General features: G+C 39.5%; 1 protein-coding gene across 2 annotated transcripts in view; it reads left to right on the top strand.

Moving 5' to 3' along the window:
- The first annotated feature begins 886 nt into the window (after positions 1–886).
- Positions 887–24922, top strand: part of LOC107695182 (parkin coregulated gene protein homolog) — a 102592-nt gene continuing 78556 nt past the window's right edge. Inside the window, exon 1 of one of the 2 annotated variants that reach the window (XM_016494999.1) lies at positions 887–1080. In XM_016494999.1, coding sequence (XP_016350485.1) covers positions 988–1080 — 93 coding nt within the window. In that variant the 5' untranslated portion in view covers positions 887–987. Of the gene's footprint in view, positions 1081–24388; positions 24416–24922 lie in introns of those variants that run through there. The other variant, XM_016495000.1, reaches the window with a different exon arrangement.

Genomic DNA, 24922 nt, shown 5'->3' on the forward strand with positions numbered 1-24922 from the left:
TCTCAACCTGAGATCCACTAGAGAGAGGCGTCAGGAAACTTTTAAGTGGGCCAAAAGATGAACAAAAATTATTTCAATTAATATTTATATTGATTTATTATAGTATTACTTTTAAAAATAATATTTAAAATAAATGATTAAATTTAATATTTACTAAATTTTATATTAAATATATTCTTATTTTAAAAATCTAACTTCAAATGTAAAACAACAACAAACAAACAAACCAAAAAAAACTAAACAAAAAACAAACATGCAATGCAATGTACACTGACATTTCTGCAATTCTGCATTTTGTTTCTTTTTTTTCCCCCTTAGGGTATAGAAACCAAACTGTCATGTGTACAAAAAACTGTTTATTTTGTTTCAGTATAATGTCAAAAATATTTTTCATTAAGTATCAAAGAAGCATATGTGTGACTGCATTTTATAGTTAAATTAAATGACAAAAGTTATATTGTCAAAAAGGTTGAGAACCACCGTACTCATTAGACCCTTACAAATTGTCCCAGGACAGACACATAAGATGTTATTTGCTGTTTTACTGGTCTCACATGTCTACTTTTAAAACTACAAATGTGAACCAAACCAAAAACCCTTAAAATATTTATTGGAAAAACTAAATCTAATTATACTGAATAAAAGATAGATGTGCTGAGAAAATCTATGCCTCATGCACTCACATATATCACTGGAACATAATGCTTTAGTTTACAATATTGATTATCATTTTGCTTCCAATCTTGCTTTCATTTTTAATGACGTTTGATAAACGACCACAAAGCGCGAGCTGTTTCCATAGCAAGATGAACATCCGGGGTTCTCTTTACCCTCCATAGCAACCGCAGCGCGTCCTCAAGTGAGTCCTTGGCAACCCTAACAGACAAGCACTAATGCGACGCCATTGAGTTAGCAGGTGTTCTCCGTACAGTTTTAGTCTTTTAATTTGTATTGCTCTTTTTGAGCTGAAACTGTGTGTAGTTAGCAATGTGTACGAAAATGCGAACATTTCATCCTTTGACTAAAGGAGAACTGAAAACGGAAGGGTTTACAGTGAAATCCACTATGAAGAATTCAGTGGTGAGTGCGTGTTGATTTGTTATTCTTGTTTTGAAGTATTATTTTTTGAAGTTAAACAAACACTAAAAATATACGGGACACGTGTGATAATTAACACAGATGAATACACAACAGAAGTATTTCCAGCAAGCATTAAGCATTGCTGTAAACGTTATTTTTCCATCTGCATCAAAGGATTACAATCGTTGCTGGGGATTTTGATTCATCTTAAAGACTCGATTCTTTTAAGTCGGTTCACCATCATTACGCCAGGTGGTGACAAGTGAATGTCTTGTGTTATAAATCATTAATTTTCCTTCTTGTGAGCTAGTCTATCTTTTTGACGGTCACGAAAAGAGATGTTTCATTCATTCAGTTCGTTCACTACTAGATATACCTGTTCATTATTTTCGTTCACCAAAAAGATGTCTAATTCTGTGCCTCTGTATGTGCCTCTCACATACATTGGCCGTATTCGTTCAGTATATGTCCAACCAATGAAATGTTTCTTCACAGCTGGAATGCTATTTGCTCACCTTCAGTTGCTGGTCCCCATTGACTTCCATAGGATGGATTTTTGTTGTCTATATAGTCTTTATTCTGAGTGGGGAAAACAAAGAGTAACATTCTAACTTGAACAGGTTGGTCATGATTTGCAGCATTGTCCTGGATTTACTACTATACGTTCTTCTGTCTGTCTTTTTCGCTTTTTTCTACTTTTCTTTTTGCACATATACTAGCATCTACAAAACAAACTGTCACTTCAAAATGGAGTTTCTGCTTGCTTTTGACATTTATTTTAATACAATGTGGATCCTATTTTTCACCACACAGCTGACAGTTACCCATCATTCTCATCGTGCCTGCACGACATCACCCCCATCAGTGCAGGCTGCGGTATAATTGCCTAAAATGGGCCAGTCTCTTGATAGCGTCTGAGTTGGCCAGAGATGAAGATGTATTAGATTCCCATAACAAGTATAAAAGCCCATCAGTTTAAACTGGCAGCTCTTATCGCCTTGTTGAAAGATAATATTTTCTTATTTTAGACTAAATCTGTGCAATAGTTGAGAGGAGCATTTTCAAACATAAGGACATAAGCATGGATTTACGAAATAGACTGACAGATTATATATAATGTGCATTCAGTTTTTTTTTGTCCTACAAGAGTTGCATTTGTTACATCTACACACCATGAAATGAGCTATTTCACAACATGGATTATGTTCATTTATTTTGCGTCTTTATGTTCACAACTATTAACATGCACAGACACAAAAATGTCCTTTAGCCCACAGTCACTTCACTAATGAGCCTGTTTAGTATCTGCATGTGACTAATTAATTACCCTCCTTAACTCATGGCTAAACCCTCGCTCCTGTGCTTAAACTGACCTAAATTTCCCCCATGTGCTAATTAAGGTTGTGATCTAGACTGCAGTCCCTCACAGGAGATGCTGAGTGTTGTTGAGGGCATGTCTGTTAATTTATGACTATTCCTCATTATAGCCATCAACTCACATCAGTATGACAACCAGCTCACTCTTAAGTTTAAATTATAAGTCTTTCCTGGAGCTAAACAGCTGTTTTGTTTGCTCATTGTCCTGCTCAGAAGGTGCGAATATATTTTGAACCAAGCAGTTTTCTTCACACTTCACCTCTAGGGAAACAAAGTTGTCATAAGGATAGTTTTGATGGTAAAATATTGTGTTAAATTTTAGGTCAAAACATTAAAGGGATAGTTTGAACAAACATTTAAATTCTAAAATGTATTCGGCCTCATGTCAGTCCAAACCTGTATGAATTTCTTTCCTCAGTGAAGAAGCCTTGTTTTACCTGTATGTAGCAGTCAGTTATGCTGCTTAATGTGGCAAACTGGTATTTGGTATCATATTATTATCATATTATTTTAATTTATTATCATAATTATAAACAGATAATTTGTAGTAGGGGTGGGCAATAGGACCAAAATCTTATTTCACGTTATGATAAATTTTATTTCACGATAACTATTTATACCTTGATATAGCTATTTTTATTTTATTTTTGTTATTAAAATTAAGAAAAAGAAGCAAATTACAAGCACAACAGAACAAATAAATATGAAATAAACTTTTAATTTATTCAGCTACAGTAGGCTAGGTTTATTTAACATGTAGTAAGATATATTACAGAAATTGAATAAAGTGTATAAATAAAACACTGCATAGTCTTCACTGTATCAATCAAACATGATTAACATTAATAATGACAGACAGCAGCAGGTAAATAAGGCTGCTGTCCCTTTAAGACCAAACCAATATATTGAAACACATCCGGTTTTCACCCAACTGTTAACATTTATTTAACACATAACCAACTGTGTTTACTTCAGTACTCCACACGACGTGCATTATGACATAACAGTGTGCTTATTTGACCATTCAAGCACAATAAAACAGGAAAGAGATCTGTTTTCGCGATCGCATGCTGTCTGAGAGGGGCTTTCAGTGCGTGCGCTTCGGCTGTGTGTCAGTCAGCGCGAGCAGTGGATTGAGCTTTTTTCACTTTCACTTAATAACTTTATTAAACATCATGCACGTCATATATTAGGTATATATATTAGGTACATATATTAGAACTAGGCTATTCCTTTTCTGCTTCTTGTTGCTCACAGAGTTGTTCGAAATACTTTTGGGATACATTGAAGATATTTAATGGTGGTTTTATGTCCTTTTTGAAGCTTAAAAACTCCCCATTAATTTTAATTGAATGCAAAAATCATAACCAGTACACTCTTCAAAATGTAATTTTGTGTTATACAGAAAAATATGATATGGGTTTGGATTTGGAACATGAGGGTGAGTAAGAGTCCGTTCAAACAGAACTATTGTATTTCCATGTAAATGTGCTAGATTGATGTTTTTGACAATTATAAAAACACGGTGCTGAAATTTACAATTTTTAAACGTTTAAAGAACTTGTCATTAGACCTAGCATTTTTTTTCATTCCACTTGCCTGGGTGTCATGTTTTTTAAACACGAAATACATTTTGTGTGAATGGCCCCTAAATGATGATAGAATTTTCATTTTTTTGGCAAACCATCCCATTGTACTGTGAATTCTTTAACAAAGATTCTTGGTTATAAATCTGATAAAATTAGATGGTTGGACCAAATGTGGCCCATGGCAGAAATAACTCGCTGTCTGTTAATAGAGCGGAGATTATCATCATACATCGGTCCTGCTTTCAAAGCTGCTAATCTACAGTGTATTGACACAGCAGCCCACATATCCTACTGGCTGCATTAAACATTTAGAGGTGTGTTGCTCATCTTATAAGAGGTAGAAGAGTCAGAGGCTGATTCATCCAATAGTCACATCCTCTCTCTGATGGCAAGCTCATCACTGGAGACTTTAATATCTCCCATACCTCTCCGTCTGCTTAGAAATGCAAGGCAGAGGAATACTCTGCTAAGTTTGTTATACAACAAAGTATGTCATTCAGACTGTGGCGTGTGCACTTCCACGTGCACACACATTTTCAAAAAATGAGAACGATCTACATACACATACGTTTCCTGTCAAACTCACCAGCAGTTCATCTTCGAGCGCTGTCTTATCGATTACACGATGCCTTTCATTACTGTTAGTGACTGCACCAGAAAGAGACAGAGGCAGGCAGACTGGAATATTTTTTCATGTCATTCTGTATTCTCCTTAATTTTTCTTTGTCTGTTCACTGTGTAAATTAATGACTGACACAGCCAGGGAGTATTTACTTTGATGCTTGTTGTGAACGAGTGGGTTTGGTAGAGGAGTGCTTTTTGATATTTGTGCATTCTGGTAGGCTATACAGTCAAGAGTGTGTTAAGTTCTGTAGATCTCAGAGGAGAGTGTAGATTTACAAGCGTAGCCTACATTTATTTCAAGAGCCTTGTTTGTTACATCTAGTGGAGTGGTTTTCAACTGGTGGGTTGTGACCGAAAATTTGGTCACAGCAGGTATGTTCTGATAGGATGAGAGGAAAATAGTTGCAGTCGGAAGATCCAAAAGAGGGCCTAACCTTTTGATCTGGCCCCTTTTAGAGTTTCTGCTCTCCCGTTTGAAACTTTATCTACTTTATAGGGTCGCAGACAGAAGGCTAAAACAGTGTTAAATGCAAATTATAAAATGTGTATAATCACAAATAATTAAAGATGAAAAAATGGGCTTATTAAAGAGAAAATACTTTCCATATATTTTGTTGTGGACATCTGGCTATTTAATATTATTAAACTTAATACTATTAAATTTGGCCAAGAATGATGTATAAAATTAAGCCTAAATGTATAAAATTGGCTTACTGGGCAGCAATGCAAGTACCTTCTCTCTTGGACACAGACAGTGACTTTATTACTTACTGCAGGTCAAACAAAAACAAAGCCCCCATCAAGGGCCCTCCATAACCCAGCTACTTACATTCCTGGACATTAGCATCGCTTCAGCACACACCACTGGCCTGAGATCTGCCTCTAAAACTATTAATATCTACGTCTCTCTCTGGTCCTTTCATGCAGTCGTAGATGTATAGCCAGCCTGTGTGGGCTGATAACAGCAAGGCCATTTGATGCCTTAAAAGCTGTGAATCTTGAAGCACACAGGCTTAGTTATTATACTGCCAGGTATTTGTGGCCATAGAAACTGAATCAATACAAGGCCTCACATCAGCCTCTTCTTTCCCATTTATCCTGCCACAGAGGATGATTGGAAGAACATTTTATATTTTCACGTGGAGGTCTTCACCTACTTTTAGAGTGGGAAATGTGGGCAGTCGGTAGATGTTCTTACAGGTCTAATCATTGACAAGCCTTTTGTTTGCAGTTTATTCTAAAGCTGGACAGGCCAGAGGCCCAAAACCACTAACCTGCAATCTAATATGTGTCGCTCCACCAGTGTCTCCATTCATTCATTCATTCATTCATTCATTCATCAATCCATCCATCCATCCATCCATCCATCTGTTTATCTGTCTGTTTCCATCTTTCCATCCATCCATGCTCCTGGTTGTCTCCATCCATCCACTTACCTTTCTGTCCCATCCATCCATCCATCCATCCATCCATCTGTCCATCTGTCCATGTACTTGTACTATCCTTCCATCCATCCATTTACCTGTCTGTCTCCATCCATCCATCCTTTCATGTACCTGTCTGTTTCCATCCATCCACCCATACTTCCATCCATCCATCCATCCATCCATCCATGTACCCGTCTGTCTCCATCCATCCGTCCATCCACCGATCTGTCTGTCCATCTGTACATCCATCCATCCATCCATTCATGTACCCGTCTGTCTCCATCCATCCATCCACCCATCTGTCTGTCCATCTGTACGCCCATCCATCCATCCATCCATCCATCCTTTCTTGTACCTGTCTGTCTCCATCCATCCACCCACCCATCCACCCATCCATCCATCCATCCATCCATCCATTCACGTACCCGTCTGTCTCCATCCATCCATCTGTCTGTCCTTCCATCCATCTGCTTGTCATGTCTGATGGAGAAATGGATATTCGCAGGGCTGCATCTCAGCACTGATGCTCTATTAATCAAACACCCTCTCTGCTCTGAAGGTCCTTGACTGAACACATAGCATCTGGAAATGTTATTGCCTGCATAATTTTCCCCTTTTTCCCCTTTCCTTGGGCACTTTTCTTGTGTATTTCACATTTCAAACAGCAACATTAAACTGTGGATTAGTACTTTAGAGGCTGCATATTCATGCAAACTTCTAAATGCTTTCTTACTTTAAAATTAGATAGCTGTGGATTCTTTTGGGCTTTATAGTTTATCTCCAAAAGTGCCTTGTTATGAAAAATCTGCTTTTCATACAAAGATGAATGGATAATGGGCAGAACTCAGAAGAATGTTTGCGCGTGTCACTCTTGGGCTCTCTGTGACCTTTTCTGTGGTGTTGAGAAAAAGTGGCACTCTGGTAGACGTTGCCTCTTTAAATTAAGTTCTCTGTTAAAATGCCATCTAGGCTATATTTAAACATTTTTTTCAGGATGTAATAGCTGAGATCTGTTTAAATCTCATGTACGTCACACGACTAAGTCATTCAGTAAAAACCTTGCTGTCCATCATTGTTCTCCTCTTGTTCTCATTGTTTCATGATCCATTTTTGGTGCTTTTTGTAACAGCAGAAACAGCTTGTGCTTCCAAAAATACAGTGTCTGCCTACTAACTGCCTTCTAATAACATGGGCTTTGTATGAGTAAAATTACAATCGTAGATAAATGTGAGTTTTCAACAGGTTTGGTGTCTTAGTGACAGTGACGAGTTAGAGCACGACTCAGATAAAGCTGTTAGATAGCATCTGTGACCCATGATTGGGGTTCGATTCTGTGTCTTTATGGACAGCAGGCTCAGGAAAGTATGATTGGATGTGTTTGTCAATAGCGGTTAGCGCATTGGCAGACAAAAGACAATCAATACGTAACATATGCTAGCCGTTCTGGAGATAAGACGACTTGCAACCATTTGGCAGGAAGGGAAAACGTCAATATCACCTTTTCAGAATAAAAAATTGAAAATATACAGTATTCTACGTTGAAAAAAATAAAGCAAACCGATTTGTTTTAGGTTTGAAAGGAAATAGAATCATGGAGGGAAAAAAAATGAAGTAGACCATGAGTGAAAAGCTAATAAAACAACCATGAGCAAAAGGAAATGCAGTTTGAGTGAGATGAGCCTGTCGAAACCTGAAGATGGTTATGTGAGGGTTTAGCAGCTGGTGAACTCGTTTCAAGATGACAATACAACAGAGAGTGCCCTAGGATCTGGTTCAGGGTCACAGCCCTAGGATGAACCAGGTGTCATGGACTGTTATTTAGCTCAAGGCCTTGTGACCGCCCACATGCTGTTAGCACATGAGGAAACACGGTTGGGAGGAAATCAATACACTCTAGAAAAGTCACATCATGCCAATATGCTGCACAATGTCCTTTCTCTGATGTTCTTCATTTAAAAAATCTTTAAGAAGTACATCGCCATTATGTTGACCTGGCCTTTTGGAATGGGTGGGCTATTGGGAGTCCTGAATTAATTGGATCAGCTAAAGAGACTTGTTAAACAAATAACAAGAGGATGTAATGTGATGCATTGTGATTACTCCAACTAAGTCTGTTAGTTGATTTGATTTCTTTAGCCGATGCTTGTGACCTACGGTTTTGTCCAAATTGACTTAAAGTTAACTTATTACAGGGACAGTCCTTGTGGAGCAACCTTAGGTTAAGTAGCAGTTTAAAACGTATTTGATTACAGCGATGTGGATGTTGCACGAGCTCTGCAGTTCAGTGCTCCAGTAAAGTCCAGTTACGTCACGTTTATTTATATAGTCATTTATCAGTGTTTCCCCTGCCATTATATTAGGAGGCTCCCCGCCCCCTTGAAGGTCAAGTTAATTTGATTTACTTTTATTTTCTCTATAGCGCCAGATCACAACAGAAGTCATTTCACGAGTTCACACTTACATATAATTAAATAAAGGTTATGCGTATTTGGCGTGCTGTCCAGGGAGAGAGCCCCGAGCTCGGCAAGACTCCCGAGCCCGGTGCACCCTCCCCCTGTCTGGGGAGAGGGGTCCGAGCTCGGTGTTCAGCCCATCTGAAAAGCGCTCCCCCGAGTGCTTCTCCCCATGCTGGGGTAGAAACTGGCTGAAGGTGCGGGGTCGGGGTGGCGGAGGGATGCTGAAAGTCGAGAGATAACAAAGGTAGGACGTACTTAGTTATTTATAGGAATTTTCTCTTGTGCTGATTGGATAAATGGTGTAATCATTAATGACGAACTGGCCGTGTTAATTATCTGTGCGTGCTCCTCCCGAAATTTGTTTATAAAACATCACTTAAAGTTACCTTTTCTATAGAACAGGTCTATACCTTGTTCTTTTATTAAACAAACTAAGTAGCCTTATGTTATTTACAGTTTTGTACGATCGCTATGACATTTTTTTCAATACTTCTAACAATTTTCCTAAACTCTTAATGCACCAACACACCTACAACACACAATTGACAAAACAGTTAATTTCATGCTCAAAATCACACATTGCAAACTAAACTCCAACACTAATTTTCAAATTACAATAATACCCTAACACAATCAAACCAGGCTCTGACTGCACTGGGAATGGTGGCATGCCACATTGTACCATGTGATCACATATATTGGCAAGTGGTCTCCCACCTGTCCCCATTCTCTGGCACCAGTCTTTGGTACAGATCTTCTAAAATCTCACATTTATGCAGGAGTGCACTTTTCCACACAAGATCAGCCCAAAGAGGTCCTCTTTTACTGTAGAGATGTGGAGGAAAACCCCCCACTGTTTTTCCCAAAATAACCACAAGATAAATTCAAGATTCTTTTTTATTGCAACTATGGACTACGTTGACAAGAGTGATGTAGAAGTTTTCACCATGAAGCTTACACTGGTGATGTACCGGAGAGAAAACGGATTTCAAAGTAAATGATCTCATTTTCAGCTGTAAGAAAAAAAGTTTTAAAGCTTGTTGTTTTGTAGAACATCACAGTTATATATAAGAGAACAGTTGGACCTGTAGATAGGGAGTATGTGTTATTTAATAAAAAATATAATTATATTTTCAGAATGACATAGGCTAATTTTTTCTCAAACAGTCTGTGGGGTAAAACGGCCCCTACTGTAGTAATTCTGTTCTGAACATCAAATCCTTAGTTTTCCATCAAATGTATTCTACCTAGTTGGTTGAATCAACATATTCGGACTTTATATTTAAAAATTATCTGGTTAAAAGTATTGAAAAAATTGTCATAGCGATCGTAAAAATACTATATCTTATTTACACGACGGCATGTCATTTCTGTCTCTACGTTACATAGTGCAGACGTGCAGTTTTGTTTACTACTCGTACTGGAGCGCGTGACGCTTCAGGTGATATTAATGTCTGCCGTCTTACTAATGAGGACATAAATACATGAACATCTCCAGAACTGCTCTGAGTCACTTCATGAGCATTTGACCATTTCATTTGAGTAAAACTATCCTCATATCACATACACACAGAAATGGAAAGGTATTCACGGCAACCCATCAAAATAAAAGTTTGGTTTAACTTCAAGGCATTGCGGCAGTATTATTCAATGTTTTAATTGTAATATTAAGTCCCCTTTATTTAAAAAAAAAAATAAAAAAAATAAAATGTTTAATTTTCATTATTTAAAAGATAAATTAAATGAATGTTTTATGCCTTTAAAAATGTAAATACACAACACAGAATTTCTGAGGGGAAAAATCGTGAGGCTATTGTAAGAATAAATTAAACTTGTTTTATGCTTTCAAATAATTAACATGCTAAAACAGAATTTGGTAAGAATAAAACATAAGGTTGGAAAAAATAAAACATTTCATAAGACCCTAAACATGTAATTTGTGTTAAACTTTTAATAAATTGATGTTAAATTAAGTTTCATGATAATTAATTAGATTATAATTAATTAGACATGCTTTTTGATTAATAACATTTAATTTAACCATTAAAAAGGAGTCCAGACAATTTTTTCAAAAGCCGTAAACCCACTGACTTTATGCAATAGATAGCCCTAAATCAAGCAGCGTTACAGTATTAAAGGGGTCATATGATGCGATTTCAAGTTTTCCTTTCTCTTTGGAGTGTTACAAGCTGATTGTGCATAGATAACGTCTTATCACTTAACCTTTATTTTGTTTCTTATCCATATGACTTACAAAAAGAGATTTTAGGCAGAATGATGTTTCATTCAGCTACTTTTTCATATAGCTAATTAAATGGGGTATAAGAGAGTTTCTCTGTCATCTCATTTTGTGTGCCAAATATATTTATTTGTATAAATTAATTGTATAACTGTAATTACATAATGACTTTCAAAAGCTGAAGTGATTACCTTAATTTATTTGTTAGAATATGTATAACTCAATATTTTAACTAATTGTAAAAGCTGAATAATCAATAAATGTCTACTGATTAATCAGCAAAATAAACAATGATTAGTTGATTAATCGTTCTAATGATCGTTAGATTAACCGATTATCAAAATAATCGTTTGTTGCAGCCCTATGCACCACATTAGCTACCAACATTCTGTTTGCAAGAAGGAGAGTACCCATAGCTTCCACCCATTTGTGGGCCATGATACAATTTTTTCCTGGATTATCTGATAGAAAATTCAAAGAACAGCATTTATTTGAAATAAGATTTTTTTGTGAACATCCTTGATAAATAAAAGTATTACTTTCTTAAAAATCTTGTATTCAGAATATTTTTATGGTGATGCTAATTCGAGAAGTGTGTGATATTTATGTTTGTCTAATTTTCTAAGAATTTTTTTCTAAATAAAATAAAATATATAAATATTTATAAGTAATGTTAATTATTTTTTTGAAAGTATTTTTTTTTTTTTTGAAGTAACTTAGTGGAAACTACTTTACAAGGCAGCCAAAAAAGAAAAAAAAAGAAAGAAAAAAAGAAAAACAACTTTTATTGCTTAACCTTTCACTTAATGTTTTTGTTTCTTTGAATCTTTTAACGTGTTTTATCTTTCAGACTTTGAACACAACTGCAGTGCAGGCTTTCTCTTCTGAAGAGCAGGCTTTGTGTATATTTCTAAGGGAATGTCCCTCTTCTCTATTATAATATTGTCAACTTTGATTAGGAATTGTGAATTTTTTTTCAAAGTAGGCAAGGCTTCTGTTGCAAACTTACTTAACTGTTTGGTTCCTCTTTTACTAAAGAGGACAGGTGCCTTTAAAAACCTGAGGGGACTCCTGATAATCTGTATACTAGGTCTTCCTTTCTCTTTACGGGTTTCTTTCTTCTGCCGATGCAAAATGTGCCAAAAGAGTTAGTTCTTTGTTTGAAGTGAGTGAAATAAGTTTAGTTTAGTCACATTCTCTTTGGTATTCTATGATTTTCTTTTATCTGCTTTAGGGATGCACCGATGTATCGGCCGCCGATATTTATCGGCCGATTTTTCCTCAATTTACAACCATCGGCATATCGGCTATATAAGGAAAAAGGCTGATATAACAAACTGATGGTTTATTAATTAACTGCGTGAAGGCACTGAGCTGTATAATGTCTGTTGCATAATCCTAGCGCTGCTGTCTGCACTTTAAAGGGTTAGTTCATCCAAAAATGAAAATTAGGCTGTTTTTTACTCACCCCCGATGCATCCTAGGTGTACGGTTCAGTGGAATTAACAATAGAGCATTTAGATAGCTAAATGAAATAATGAACAGTCTAGCTCTAGCTCTTTTTTAATGATGTGAAACAGTTGTCTAAATAATATAATCATCTTTTCTTGTAATTATACATGACCAGATTGTGGTGACAAATTTATATTCAAACCTAACTAAAAGTTAAACTACTATAACATCATGTGTCAATGTCAAAAAATGCATTGTAATAAATATTAATGACAAGTCATTTTTGTTTATTATTTTTGATTGGGTTCAGAGAATGTAAATGAAATCCTACTCAACTGCTTTAGATATGTCCTGGTTCTCAGCAATGGGTTCCAGGTGTGTGAGCGTAGCTGTTTACACGCATAATCAAATGTGTTCTTTTTTGTCATCTGATGAAACTTGCATGCTGATAGACAACATTGTGGTGGCTGTTAAGCTTGAAATGGGCAGTGGAATGTTGCGTCAGTGTTTGTCAGTCAAAAGACACATATCTTGCCATCTCTGCTGAAGATGATGAACGTTATGAGTTTATTGCAATGAAGAACAGAGCCCTGGCTTGATAATCTCATGGTGTTCCAATATAAGAACATTTTCTTCCAAAGGCACTAGAAGCATAACAGGGAGTATGAATAATTATAACTCTAATTTTCTCATTTAAAACGTCTAGATGCTGGCAGCATAGCATGGATCTCGAAGTCTGCCTCTTGACAGCACATAATGCAGCAATAATCTGAACAGAACTGCTGACCAACAGTCAAAAAATCACTCAGCTTACACACATCTGGATACATACACACTCTTAAAGGTGTCCAGATGCCTTTGTAGATTGCAGGGAGTGTGCTGATGGAATGTGTCTGATGGTTCACAATCATAGGTGTTACTCTTTAGTGCTGTTAAATTGGTCTGCACAGTCCTGAATAGATGCAGGTCTGATTACTGATTATGACAAGTGTGGCAAGACTGATCAATGTGCTTCATTCATTGAGCTTGCCAAGTCAGCACTGGTGACCAGGTGTGTGTGTGTGTGTGTGTGTGTAACAAAGATCTACAGACGTTCTTTATCCACATACCAGCACTGCTTGTAGCGTGTGAAACACAATAATGTCCTCTAATTCATTTAGTGTTCACTTTTACATTCAAGTGCAGAGCGACACAACAGAAGAGATATTTTCATTGACTGAATGTGCAGCAGCTGTATGTTTCCACATTACCCACAATGCACTTACAGTTAGAGTGTACAGCTGTAGTGTATTGAGTTGAATACACCCAGAATAAAGTACAAGTACTGTTGGGGTACTCCGGGTTACCCCAAAAAATCCTATCGGTGCATCCCTAATCTGCTTGCATTTATCACTTTAGTCACTGTTACTTTACTTCAGTGTTACTTTAGAGAAATGTGATGCGTGAAACATGATTTGATATCGTGTTTGATTTTTTTTTTTGTTGCCATCAATTATTTTGTCATTCAGGGTTTTTTTTTTTTTTTGAGGAGGCATTGCTTTCAATTGTCTCCTGAGAAAATGCCCCTGATGTGTTAATCACAAAGGCTAGCTCTAAAGCAATTGCAGATACAGCTTAAAATTTAGTGAGTGTAATCATAAGGCCTTTGTGATGCTAATCTGTGTAGATCTTGAGTTTTTGTTGAAGGGCGTTGTAGTGTATTGAGTTGAATACACCCAGAATAAAGTACAAGTACTGTTGGGGTACTCCGGGTTAGATTTTGGTTGGCCAGTTGGTTGTCCAAGGAGACACCTGTGTTAATGGAGCTGGTGTTCAGTTGTTGAACAGTAAAATAAAAGAAGAACTGCCCATCGTTGTCTCGACTTTTATTTGTGTTACTTCGAACAAACACAACAGTTGGCGACGAGGATTTTACGGAATTATATGGAAGCGCTTTCTCCTAGTTTTTTTTCGAGTGGGAGTTTTTTTTTTTCCTGGGAGAAGTGATTAAGAGAGAAAAAAACCTAGACTCACGGAGACTGAGGGATAGGTTCAGCGCGAAATAGTAAGTGAAAGCAGAAGGATGGCAGGATATATCGGAAAGATTGATGCATTTGACAATGTTACGGACGATTGGACTTTGTACTGTGAACGACAGCAATATTAGAAATTACATTTCTTATTAAGTAGAAATATTTACCTCCTGGAATTCATTCTAACCTTATTAGACATTCTGTGGCTTTTAGTTATATCAACTGCTTTATTTATATCAACTGGCATTTAGTTATCAACTGCTATAGATCACTGCATTGTGTTTCGGAGGAATAATATAACAAGACAGAATAGAAAAGACCTAGAAATATTTTTTTTTGCACATTTTGCTCCCACATTTGAAATGTCTGGGACAACATTATCACTTACAGTGGCATTTTTGCCTCGAGTCTTTGTTAAGTTCTTGTGCTGGTGTACAGAGTGTAAGTGTATGGAAAATACTCTTTCTGATATAAATTGGAACGACAGATGGATTATTAAAATGTTTTTTCGCTTTTCCTACCGCACATGGCTCATCCAGGTTTAGATTAAGACTATTAAAACAACATCTTCATTTTCCGCGAACGTTTCTGGTGTCACTGACTGAAGGTGATGCTTATAGGATTATAAGATTATGGAGGAGAGTTTTACTAGGAAAGCTAAAAAATGCAATAAAAAATGTTGAAGGAGGATATTTTTGCCACGACTTTGCTTTCTTGTATTTGTGTTTTCTTGGAGCTGTGAGAATGTTTGTGATCTTTATGTATGATCAGCTATATTAAGGCTGAAAGCTGGTTGCCTTGTTACAGTATGCTGCCTTACTGAACCGAGCTGAAGTCAAAATGCATTTATTTAGGTTTTGTACAAGAGTAGAGTTACAGTCTGAAGAAAATCAGCATGGTGTGACCATTTTCAAGCTTTTTTTCTTTGACTCTTTTTCATAATTGAATACATGATGTTTGTTTCATCCCTCATTCTCTTTTGTTCTCCACAGTGAGCGTTGGCATCTTTGCCGTGTGTTGTCATTTTTCATCAGAATCAGAAGTGACTCAGTTGAGCTCTGTCTCCTCACAGGGACAACACACTCACTAGCATTCAGCAGGCTACTGGCGGGGAGGAGTGTTAAATCAAGCTCTAAACACAACTTTAAGCTCAGGTTCCCCTGACAGCAAAGAATTCAATTTCTCTTATTTGTATATTTCCTATTCTCCCAGAAAAGGAAAGACAAGGAGAATATTTCAAATGTCAGATTTTTCTTACACAAATTATATAATTGATAGGCTAAATGCAATTAGAACAAAATAAGATCTGAACTGCTGTATTTCTTTAACAAACAACAAATGTAAATCTGTTATATTTTATTTTAAAACTATACTACCTTTTAAAACTTTGGGGCGAGTATGATTTTATGTATTATGTTTTCTCAGCTCACCAACGCTGCATTTATTTGATCAAAAATATTGTAAAAGCAATAATATTGTGAAATATTAACATAATTTAAAGTGTCATTTATTTCTGTGATGGGAAAGCTGAATTTTCAGCAGCCATTACTCCAGTCTTCAGTGTCACATAATCCTTCAGAAATCAATCTAATATTCTTATTATTACAAATGTTGAATACAGTTGTGCTGCTTAATTTTTTTGTAGAAACCATAATACATTTTTTTCAGGGTTCTTTGATAAATAGAAAGAAAGTACAAAAGAACCATTTATTTGAAAATATGTTTCTGTAACATTATACATTTACGTATAATAAAAGTATTAATTTTTTTTTTTTTTTTAAGATACCTCATAGACCCCAAACTTTTGAACAGTAGTGTATGTTTAGCATGTCACTGAAGAAAGTCGAAATCAGGCATCCTTATTGAATAAACCAGACACTGGTGTTATTTCAGAGTTTTATCACCATCACAGAAGGCTGTTCTCATTTAAATTCTCACACTTGCAGTGTAAACATTATATAATGTACGTCTGTCTCGTATAATTTGGATCATGAAGTAGATAAGGTTGCTAAATGAGAGAAAAGCCTCTGTGGTTTTATGGATATTGATATCATATCAAACAGCTTACGCTCATATTTCTCCATTTGCATCTACAGTGAATTGTACTACTCATTTCAGATAGACAGATAGACAGATGAGCCATCACGTCGTCTGATAGTTTGGTGCTGGGTGACTCTTCTAAGGGACCTTCCTTTAGGTTGTGTGTGTATATTAGTGGGTGGATCGGTGAGTATGTGTGTGGAGTGTGGAGGTGAATGCTCCATGAATAAAGGGAGGTAATTTAGCTGCCTGCAGCGGTTGTGTGAAGTCTGACCTTATCAAAGCAGCCTCTGTTTTTTTGCTAAACCTGGTGAGTCACCAGCCACACACACACACTATCAGAAATTGAATGATATTGTCAGGGGAATGTGTCATGTGAGAGTAGGAGGCGAGAGAGAGCAGTGGAAATGTTAATGTGGGTTTCACCTGCCTGAGCGGAGAGCTGCAGCCCCTCACCATGCATCCATCAGAGGCTCTCAGAAGCAGTTTAGGAGCCCAGAGAGAGCATGAGAGATGTGGCCTCAGCTTGGGCAGGTGATTGATCACCTTCATGGAATTACACCATCTCCAATGCGAAGTGAGCCTGAGGATTAATGAGCTTCTCTCTCTCTCTGCGGTAGAGCGGTTTCCAGTGATTGAAACACAGCTTTCATAGAAAGAGATGGCTGAGGACTCACAGCTCACTCTCCAGATGAGTGTGTGTGTTCTCGGTTTAACTGCAGAAAGAATGGACTCTGCTGTCATCATCTTCCTTCACTCACAGGAAGTGCTCACTTGACCATCACTTTGTGGAGAACATTTACTTCCTGCCCATCCATCACAGGCTGAATGTCATCTGTTAACATTCTGCTGCCGTATAAATATTTTTAATGTGTACTTGTAAGTATTGTGTACCAGTTTGAATCCTCTCATGGGCCCTTTATGAAGCTATTGTATATGAATTTTCAGAAAATTCTTCCCAAAAATTAATAGTCATTATTCCTAATCTTCTGAAATCATACAAAAGCTTTGTGTGAGAAACAGATCGAAGTCATTATTTGTTGAAAATACAAGTGACAACTTCCCTAATTGTTCTTGGAATGTTCATGGAAGTTTCTGATATAAGTAAATTAATTGTACTTTTGAAATCCTTTCAATGTGATCTTTTTGCAAGATCAGTTTCAGTTTCCCTTTAATCAGAACAGTTTAAAGGGCTGTTCAGGGGGAGTCATGGCCTAATTGTTAGAGAGTCGGACTTGTAACCCGAGGGATGTGGGCTCAAGTCTCAGGTCCAACAGTAATTGTCGGTGGGGGGGAAGGAATAGCCAGCGCTCTCTTCCACCCTCAATACCACGACTGAGGTGAGACCCTTGAGCAAGGCACCGAACCCCCAACTGCTCCCCGGGCGCCGCAGTAATATGGCTGCCCATTGCTCCGAGTGTGTGTTCGCGGTGTGTGTGTTCATTACTGTGTGTGTGAACTTGGATGTGTGGACTTGGACCCCCCTCCCGGTAGGTGCGTCCTCGCACCGTAGAAACAACATGGGGAGGGGAATGGGTGGGAACTAGGGAGGAGGCTCGACACCCGGTGCCATAATCAGCTCACCCTCAGCCGCGATGCAGGGGGCGGAGCTCCTCTCCTTGACTGACGTCACGGCCTCTTGCTCTGCGGCGATCCTCAGCTCTGTCGCTCTCTCTAGCGATGGCTCGTCAGTCGCGGCGGGCTCTGGCTCTCCGTCAGCGGTGGGCTCGGGCATGCGCTCTGCGCATCGGGACACCCGGTAGGGGGCCGGCAGACAGAGTCCAGGGAGGAGACGACGGAGGGAGGAGCCAGGGAGGAGACAGGCAGGGTTTGGAGCAGGAGGAGTCCAGCAAGACCCAGGCCACAGCCATGATGTCGACCCACGGTGGAGCCGACGGAGGGAGGAGCCATGGACGAGGGCCATCTTCGGACGACGGCGCTCTGCACGCGGTGTTGAGGCTGGCATCATAGAACGCGCAGAGCGCATCGTCCGGGTAGGTGGTGAGATGGCCAATAGCCAGAAACAGTCTGGTATGACCCTCGAGCGAATTTTCCCCCTGCTCCAGCAGGAGGAGGATGAATTCGGGGCGAAAGAAGGGATCCATGGGGACACAACGGAAACAAAAACACTGAGAGAAAAAACTCGGAAACAAAACGGAGGGGAGACACGGAGGTAACTGTATTTTGGTCCGAGATTCTGTCACACTTCCCTTAAGGCAAGGAGCGAGGAGACCAGGGATACACGAAACAATAGTTTTTTAATCCAAACATCCAAGGAATTACATGGGGCAGACAGGAACAAGGACAGACAGCACAGACTCTAACTTAAATGCTAGGGATAATTAACAAACACAGGTGTACTGGATGACTAATTAACTGGGAAGCGGAACACATGGGGAAGAAACTGGGTTACAGAGCACAACAAACAGTCCAGGGGTGTGACACTCGGCATGCAGGGGCAGATTTCGTATAAAATATAGGTGTGGGGCCCTATACATATGCACACATTTACCTAGATCAACTTTTTTTGTTGTGATGCTTTCTGCTGCACAATGGTGCCTCATAGTTGTGTCCAATGCTTCTACATTTTTCATGTACATGTTATAATGGCTTTCTTTCATGTTGTAGATCACGAAATAGCAATTCATTTACAATTGAGATACAGGTTTTCACAAAAACAAAATTATAAAATGATGAATCTCACAATTGGGCCTTTAAACCATTTTTTCAGAAAAGGGATGAGTCAGAAGTATAAATTATTATATTAATTTAAAATGGGGTTATGTGGGTGGATCTTTGCATTGGTCTGAACAAAAACTGCAGACTGGATTATTGAAAATGATCATTCATTCTCTGCCAGTAGGAGGCGCTTTTGGAACATCAAAAATATAGCGGCTATAAACAAAGCAGTGCTCCGCTCATAAACTCTACTTTACCAGATAAAATGAAAATGCCATCGAAACTTTTCTGAAGACCGTAGGCTCCCTTCAGAGATTAAAATAAAAACTGAAAAAAACTTGAATTAGTGAGAATGAGAAAAGTGTGAAAAGATAGGCTATATTGACGAGGAAAGTCCACTGATGAGTTACCAGCGTAAGCCTATGTGCCATGGGCTCAGCCCAATTGCCTAGATTCTCCAAAGGCTGTCTAATTCTAAACTTTAAAATACATTTATTTTTAGTTATTTTAACTACAAATTTAAATGAAAAAATAACGAAAAGGAAATTATACATTTGCACACCTAAGGATTATATCAACCAAAAAAGTAACTGCGTATGCGTCCTCTACTTGGGCCCTTCTCATAAACGAGTACTGTTGCTCAATATTTAATTACAGCTTCAGATGCATAATATTTTCCTGCTACTAGCAGGAATCACAAGAAGCACGTTCATTGCGGACACGCAGACGGTTGTAGTGGTAATAAATACCGTAAACAGCAACAATACGCAGTCATGTTTACTCTTGTTTGCCAAATTTTCACATGTGAAATACAGTCATTTCAATAGGAATCCACGCAATCTGAAATTTCATGTGAGCAAAAGATTTCCCCTCGCAGATTTTGCAACAGATTAGCCATGTCGACCGACAGAAGGCTGCTTGGTTTGAAAGTGTCTATTTTTGCTTGTGAAATTTTGCTGAAATTTTGTTAATGTGATTAGAATTGATCCCCACATTAGCCGTGCATTATCCCGCTTGTACCATGACAAGTTAAAGCTGTTTTGTTAAAGCTGGGATGATGTTTGCAGCATAATATTTGACTGGAAAGGTAAAAATGACCGTTATTTCTGTCAGTTATGGCTCGTTAGCTTTAGCATTCTGCCTGCTTCAAATCAGACACAGAGATGAAATAGTGCGGTAAGATCACATTTATTTGAATTAATGAATTATAACATTTATTTGAATTAACTATCGATTGAGAGATAGAAAGGGAGAGAGTTGACAGTTGTATGTGTGAATTACCTGCGTCTGTGCATCTCTCTACAAACAATGAAGCTGTGAGTTTTAAAGCAGGTGATGATTACGGTTATAGTCTTTGTAGGTGCAGGTTGGAGGAGTGGATGAGATGGGATCAAGGCTGGAACGGAAGACAGACAGAAGTATCCAATGACCGTAGTCAGGTAAGTCCTTACATAGGAATGACGAGACCAGACAAGGGAGAAGTGGAGAGTGATTGCTTTTTATGCCAGACTTGACGAGATCATATGTGGCAGGTGTGGTGATGGCTGACTGTGTGCAGGGCTTAAACAGAAAGGATGCTGGGAAATGTAGTTCAAAGTGGACTGGGCTAGTGACTGAGGATAGTGGTTGGACTAGTGACTGGAGAGTAGTCCCCCCTCCCAGGTGCGACCTCGCACCAAAATAGGCCCAACTGTGGAGTAGGAGGAAGAAACCAGGATAATCTGAGCCAGGGCGGAGCCAGCGGAGCAGGAAGCCAACGCAGAGCAGGAGGTGCAGGAGACCAATAAGGCAGAACTGATGAACACCAAGGCCGAGCAAATGGGATCGATGATCCCGATGGCAGAGTTGATGACCACCAAGATGTAGCAGACAGGACAAAAGATCCCCACAGTAGTAAAGACAATGCTAAATACTTCCCACATCAGAGTAGAAGACCACCAGAGCAGATCTGGAAGAACTGGAACACAAAGCACAGAGAGGTTAGCAATGGCCTCAGGAGCCATGTCCAGGCAGGCTGTCGGACTTGAGACAGACTGGAGTGCCGGCTGGCATGGGACCAACCAGAGGTCCAGCTGAGAGACGGGCGTCTGGAGGGGCACAGGAGACAGGAGCACAGAAGTTTCTGCCGGTCACTGTGGCCACTTCAGGGAAACCAAGCCACTCAGTGTTGACTTCTTTGGTTGCATTCAGATAAACTGAAGACTCAGGAATGTCCTCCTTGGTCGCATTTAGACAAACAGAAGACTCAGGAATGACCTCCTTTGGTCGCATTCAGACAGACAGAAGACTCAGGAATGACCTCCTCTTCATGACGAGTGGGAGAGCAGTGTGCAGCCCAAACACATATTATGGCTACCGCCGTAACAGGGAAAACAATCAGTGGCAGAAGGGACTCTGAATCCTCCAAGTTTGGAACAATCTGGTTCAGCACTGGCATGATGCTATGACATCAGGAGATTCAGGTGTAGCGCTCATGATTGCTGGAGATTCTGACTTGATTGCCCTGTTAGTTGAGGATTCTGGCGGTAGTGTGAATACTGGGCTGAACTCTGGGATGAGAGCGGGCACTGGGCTGAGCTCGGAGGCTGGGGCCTGCACTGGATTCTGGTCAGGGGCTGGAGCCAAATCTGGGTTGTGCTCTGGGATGAGCGAGTACAGGACTGAGCTCTGGGACAAGATCAGGCACAGAGCTAAATTTAAGGGCTGGAGCCATCTCTGGACTCTGGTCAGGGGCTGGAGCCATCAATGAACTCTGGTCAGGGGCTTGAGTAAAATCTGGACTGTGCTCTGGAGTGGATTTAAGGTCTGGGGGGAATTCTCATACGGACTTAAGGACTGTAGGTAAACAGAGTTAATTCACTGGTACGAGCGGGCTCTGATGAAGATTCAGGGGTTAGAGTGGGCTTCAATTTAGATTCAGGGGTTAGAGTGGGTTCCGATGCAGACTCTGGGGCTGGAACGGATTCGTTACTGAATTCTGTGTCTGAAGCGGACTCATTACTGAATTCTGGTGTCGGAGCGGACTCAACACTGAACTCAGGGACTGGAACGGACTCTTGACTGAGATTGATGAAATGAGTGGATTCAGGGGCTGGAGCCTACACTGGAGTGGACTCAGGGGCTGGAGCCGACACTGGAGCGGACTCATGGATCGGATTCAACACTGGAGTGGATTCTGAAATGGTTTGGACTGTAGCGGATTCTTGATTGATTTGAACTGGTGCAGACTCTAACTTGACTTAAGTTTTCTTTCAAGTTTCACTTAAAGAAGTGGTCCACATTGTCAACATTAATTTTACTGGCACCTTGTCTTCACTGGTCTACCAGTTTGAGATTGTTATTTCTCTTTGTTATTATAGGGGGAAGTCGTGGCCTAATGGTTAGAGAGTCGGACTCGTAACCCAAAAGGTTGCGGGTTCGAGTCTTGTACCGGCAGGGATTGTAGGTGGGGGGAGTGAATGTACATTGCTCTCTTCCACCTTCAATACCACGACTGAGGTGCCCTTGAGCAAGGCACCGAACCCCCAACTGCTCCCCGGGCGCCGCAGCAAAAAATGGCTGCCCACTGCTCCGGGTGTGTGTTCACGGTGTGTGTGTGTTCACTGCTGTGTGTGTGCACTTTGGATGGGATAAATGCAGAGCACTACTGGAGTGGACTCAGGGGCTGGAGCCGACACTGGAGCGGACTCATGGATCGGATTCAACACTGGAGTGGATTCTGAAATGGTTTGGACTGTAGCGGATTCTTGATTGATTTGAACTGGTGCAGACTCTAACTTGACTTAAGTTTTTCTTTCAAGTTTCACTTAAAGAAGTGGTCCACATTGTCAACATTAATTTTACTGGCATCTTGTCTTCACTGGTCTACCAGTTTGAGATTGTTATTTCTCTTTGTTATTATAGGGGGAAGTCGTGGCCTAATGGTTAGAGAGTCGGACTCGTAACCCAAAAGGTTGCGGGTTCGATCCGGGTGTGTGTTCACGGTGTGTGTGTGTTCACTGCTGTGTGTGTGCACTTTGGATGGGATAAATGCAGAGCACTAATTCCGAGTATGGGTCACAATACTTGGCCACTTTCACGTCACTTTCTATGATGTTGTTTGGTTTAGTACTGATTGAATGATTAAGGTTAAACTACAGTTACTTGTCTGTATGCTTACATTATCCTTGCCTGTATATAGGGCTGTGCAATTAATCGCATGTGATTGTCATGCGCATTTCGTCAGTAAAGCCAGTTCCATGATTGGTAGTAAATCGCCATCACCTGCTTTCAGATGGAGCGGCCTTTAATACACAGAGCCATAGTTCACTGACAAGCTAGGCGATATCGCGTTCATAATCGAATGCGATTCATCTGCGATTATGAATGCGATATTGCCTAATTGTCAGTGAACTACGGCTCTGTGTAGTAAATGCCGCTCCATCTGAAAACAGGTGATAGAATTTTTTCTACTAATCACGGAACCGGCTTTACTGACGAGATGCGCATGACAATCGCATGCGATTAATTGCACAGCCCTACCTGTATATCGATATTATTGATACATTGCTTGTCATTATCTGATAGTCGGATTGTGCGTGTATGAGTGAGCTGGTGTTTTGATTCTTGTTGTTGGTTCTATGCATAGCGTAATTTTTAAGTGGATGCTGAAATGTATATTTTTTTTGTATTGGGAGAGAACTATATGTATTAGGTATAGTGTAAATTTATATGTAGTTTGGAGCATTGTATGTATTATGTATAGATTATTTCTTTTATATATTTAGGGTGACAATTTTACCTCCAGTCCAGGGACTGCAGATGCAAAATAGCTTTCTGGCTATTATTGATGTTCATTGTCAAATAAACCTCAAATAAACTTGGACTGGAGCAGACTCTGGAGCAGGTTTAAGAGCTTGAGCAGACACTGGAGCAGTCTCTGATATCACAGGAAGGATGAGCGGTCTTTCAGAAGTGGACCAGCTCAGCAGCAGGGCATAGAACGTATTGTTCCAACGTGCAGTTGTTAATATTCCGGGGCATCCATGAATATAATGGTTCCTCCAAACGTACGTGGAAGAATGTCAACAGTACATCATTCTCCAAATAGACGGCAGAGGCCAGCTCCAAGAATTCATCAGCATATTTGACTAAGGGACGGCCATTTTGAGTGAGGGAGTATAGCTGGTCAACAAGACGGAGAGGAGTGCTCATACTGCAATTTTTTGGTCTGGTCTTCTGTCACTGGAACAGAAGAGGAGGACAACTGTGGTAATGTGAATCACAAAGTCTTTATTTACATGATATAGGTGAAGTAGCAGTGCAAACATGTGAGTGTCAAGTTCATAGAATTCTTAGGGGACTTAGCTGAGATGATAATACTTCTATAATCTTTGTAGGTGCAGGTTGGAGGAGTGGATGAGATGGGATCAAAGCTGGAATGAAGACAAACAGAAGTCAGGTAAGTATCCAACAAGGTAGTCAAGTAAGTCCTTAGGAACAACGAGACCATACAAGGGAGAAGTGAAGAGTGATAGCTTTTTATGTCAGACTTGACGAGATCATATGTGGCAGGTGTGGTGATGGCTGACTGTGCGCAGGTGTTAAACAGAAGGGATGCTGTGACTCGTGACTGAGGATAGTGATTGGACTGGTGACTGGAGATTGTGACACTCTTTGCTAAAGGGAATAATGCAGCGATCCAGTATCTAATGCCGAGATCACACTGCATGATTTTCAAACTTGTCGGATCGCCATTGTTTTCACACTGCGTGACTATCTGGGGTAGCATTCAGTTGCTGCTGTGTTCACATTGCACGATGGATCGGCGACAGGGGGTTTCACATTGCATGACTTCACAATAGGAAGAATCGCCGACAGCTCTGTCTGGTGCAGGGTTGCCAGGTTTTCGCTACAAAACCCGCCCAATTACTACTCAAAACTAGCCTGAAAATAGCCCAATTGCGTT

Source organism: Sinocyclocheilus anshuiensis, unplaced genomic scaffold (assembly GCF_001515605.1).
Source record: "Sinocyclocheilus anshuiensis isolate Anshui unplaced genomic scaffold, SAMN03320099.WGS_v1.1 scaffold610, whole genome shotgun sequence".
Taxonomy (NCBI): domain Eukaryota; kingdom Metazoa; phylum Chordata; class Actinopteri; order Cypriniformes; family Cyprinidae; genus Sinocyclocheilus; species Sinocyclocheilus anshuiensis.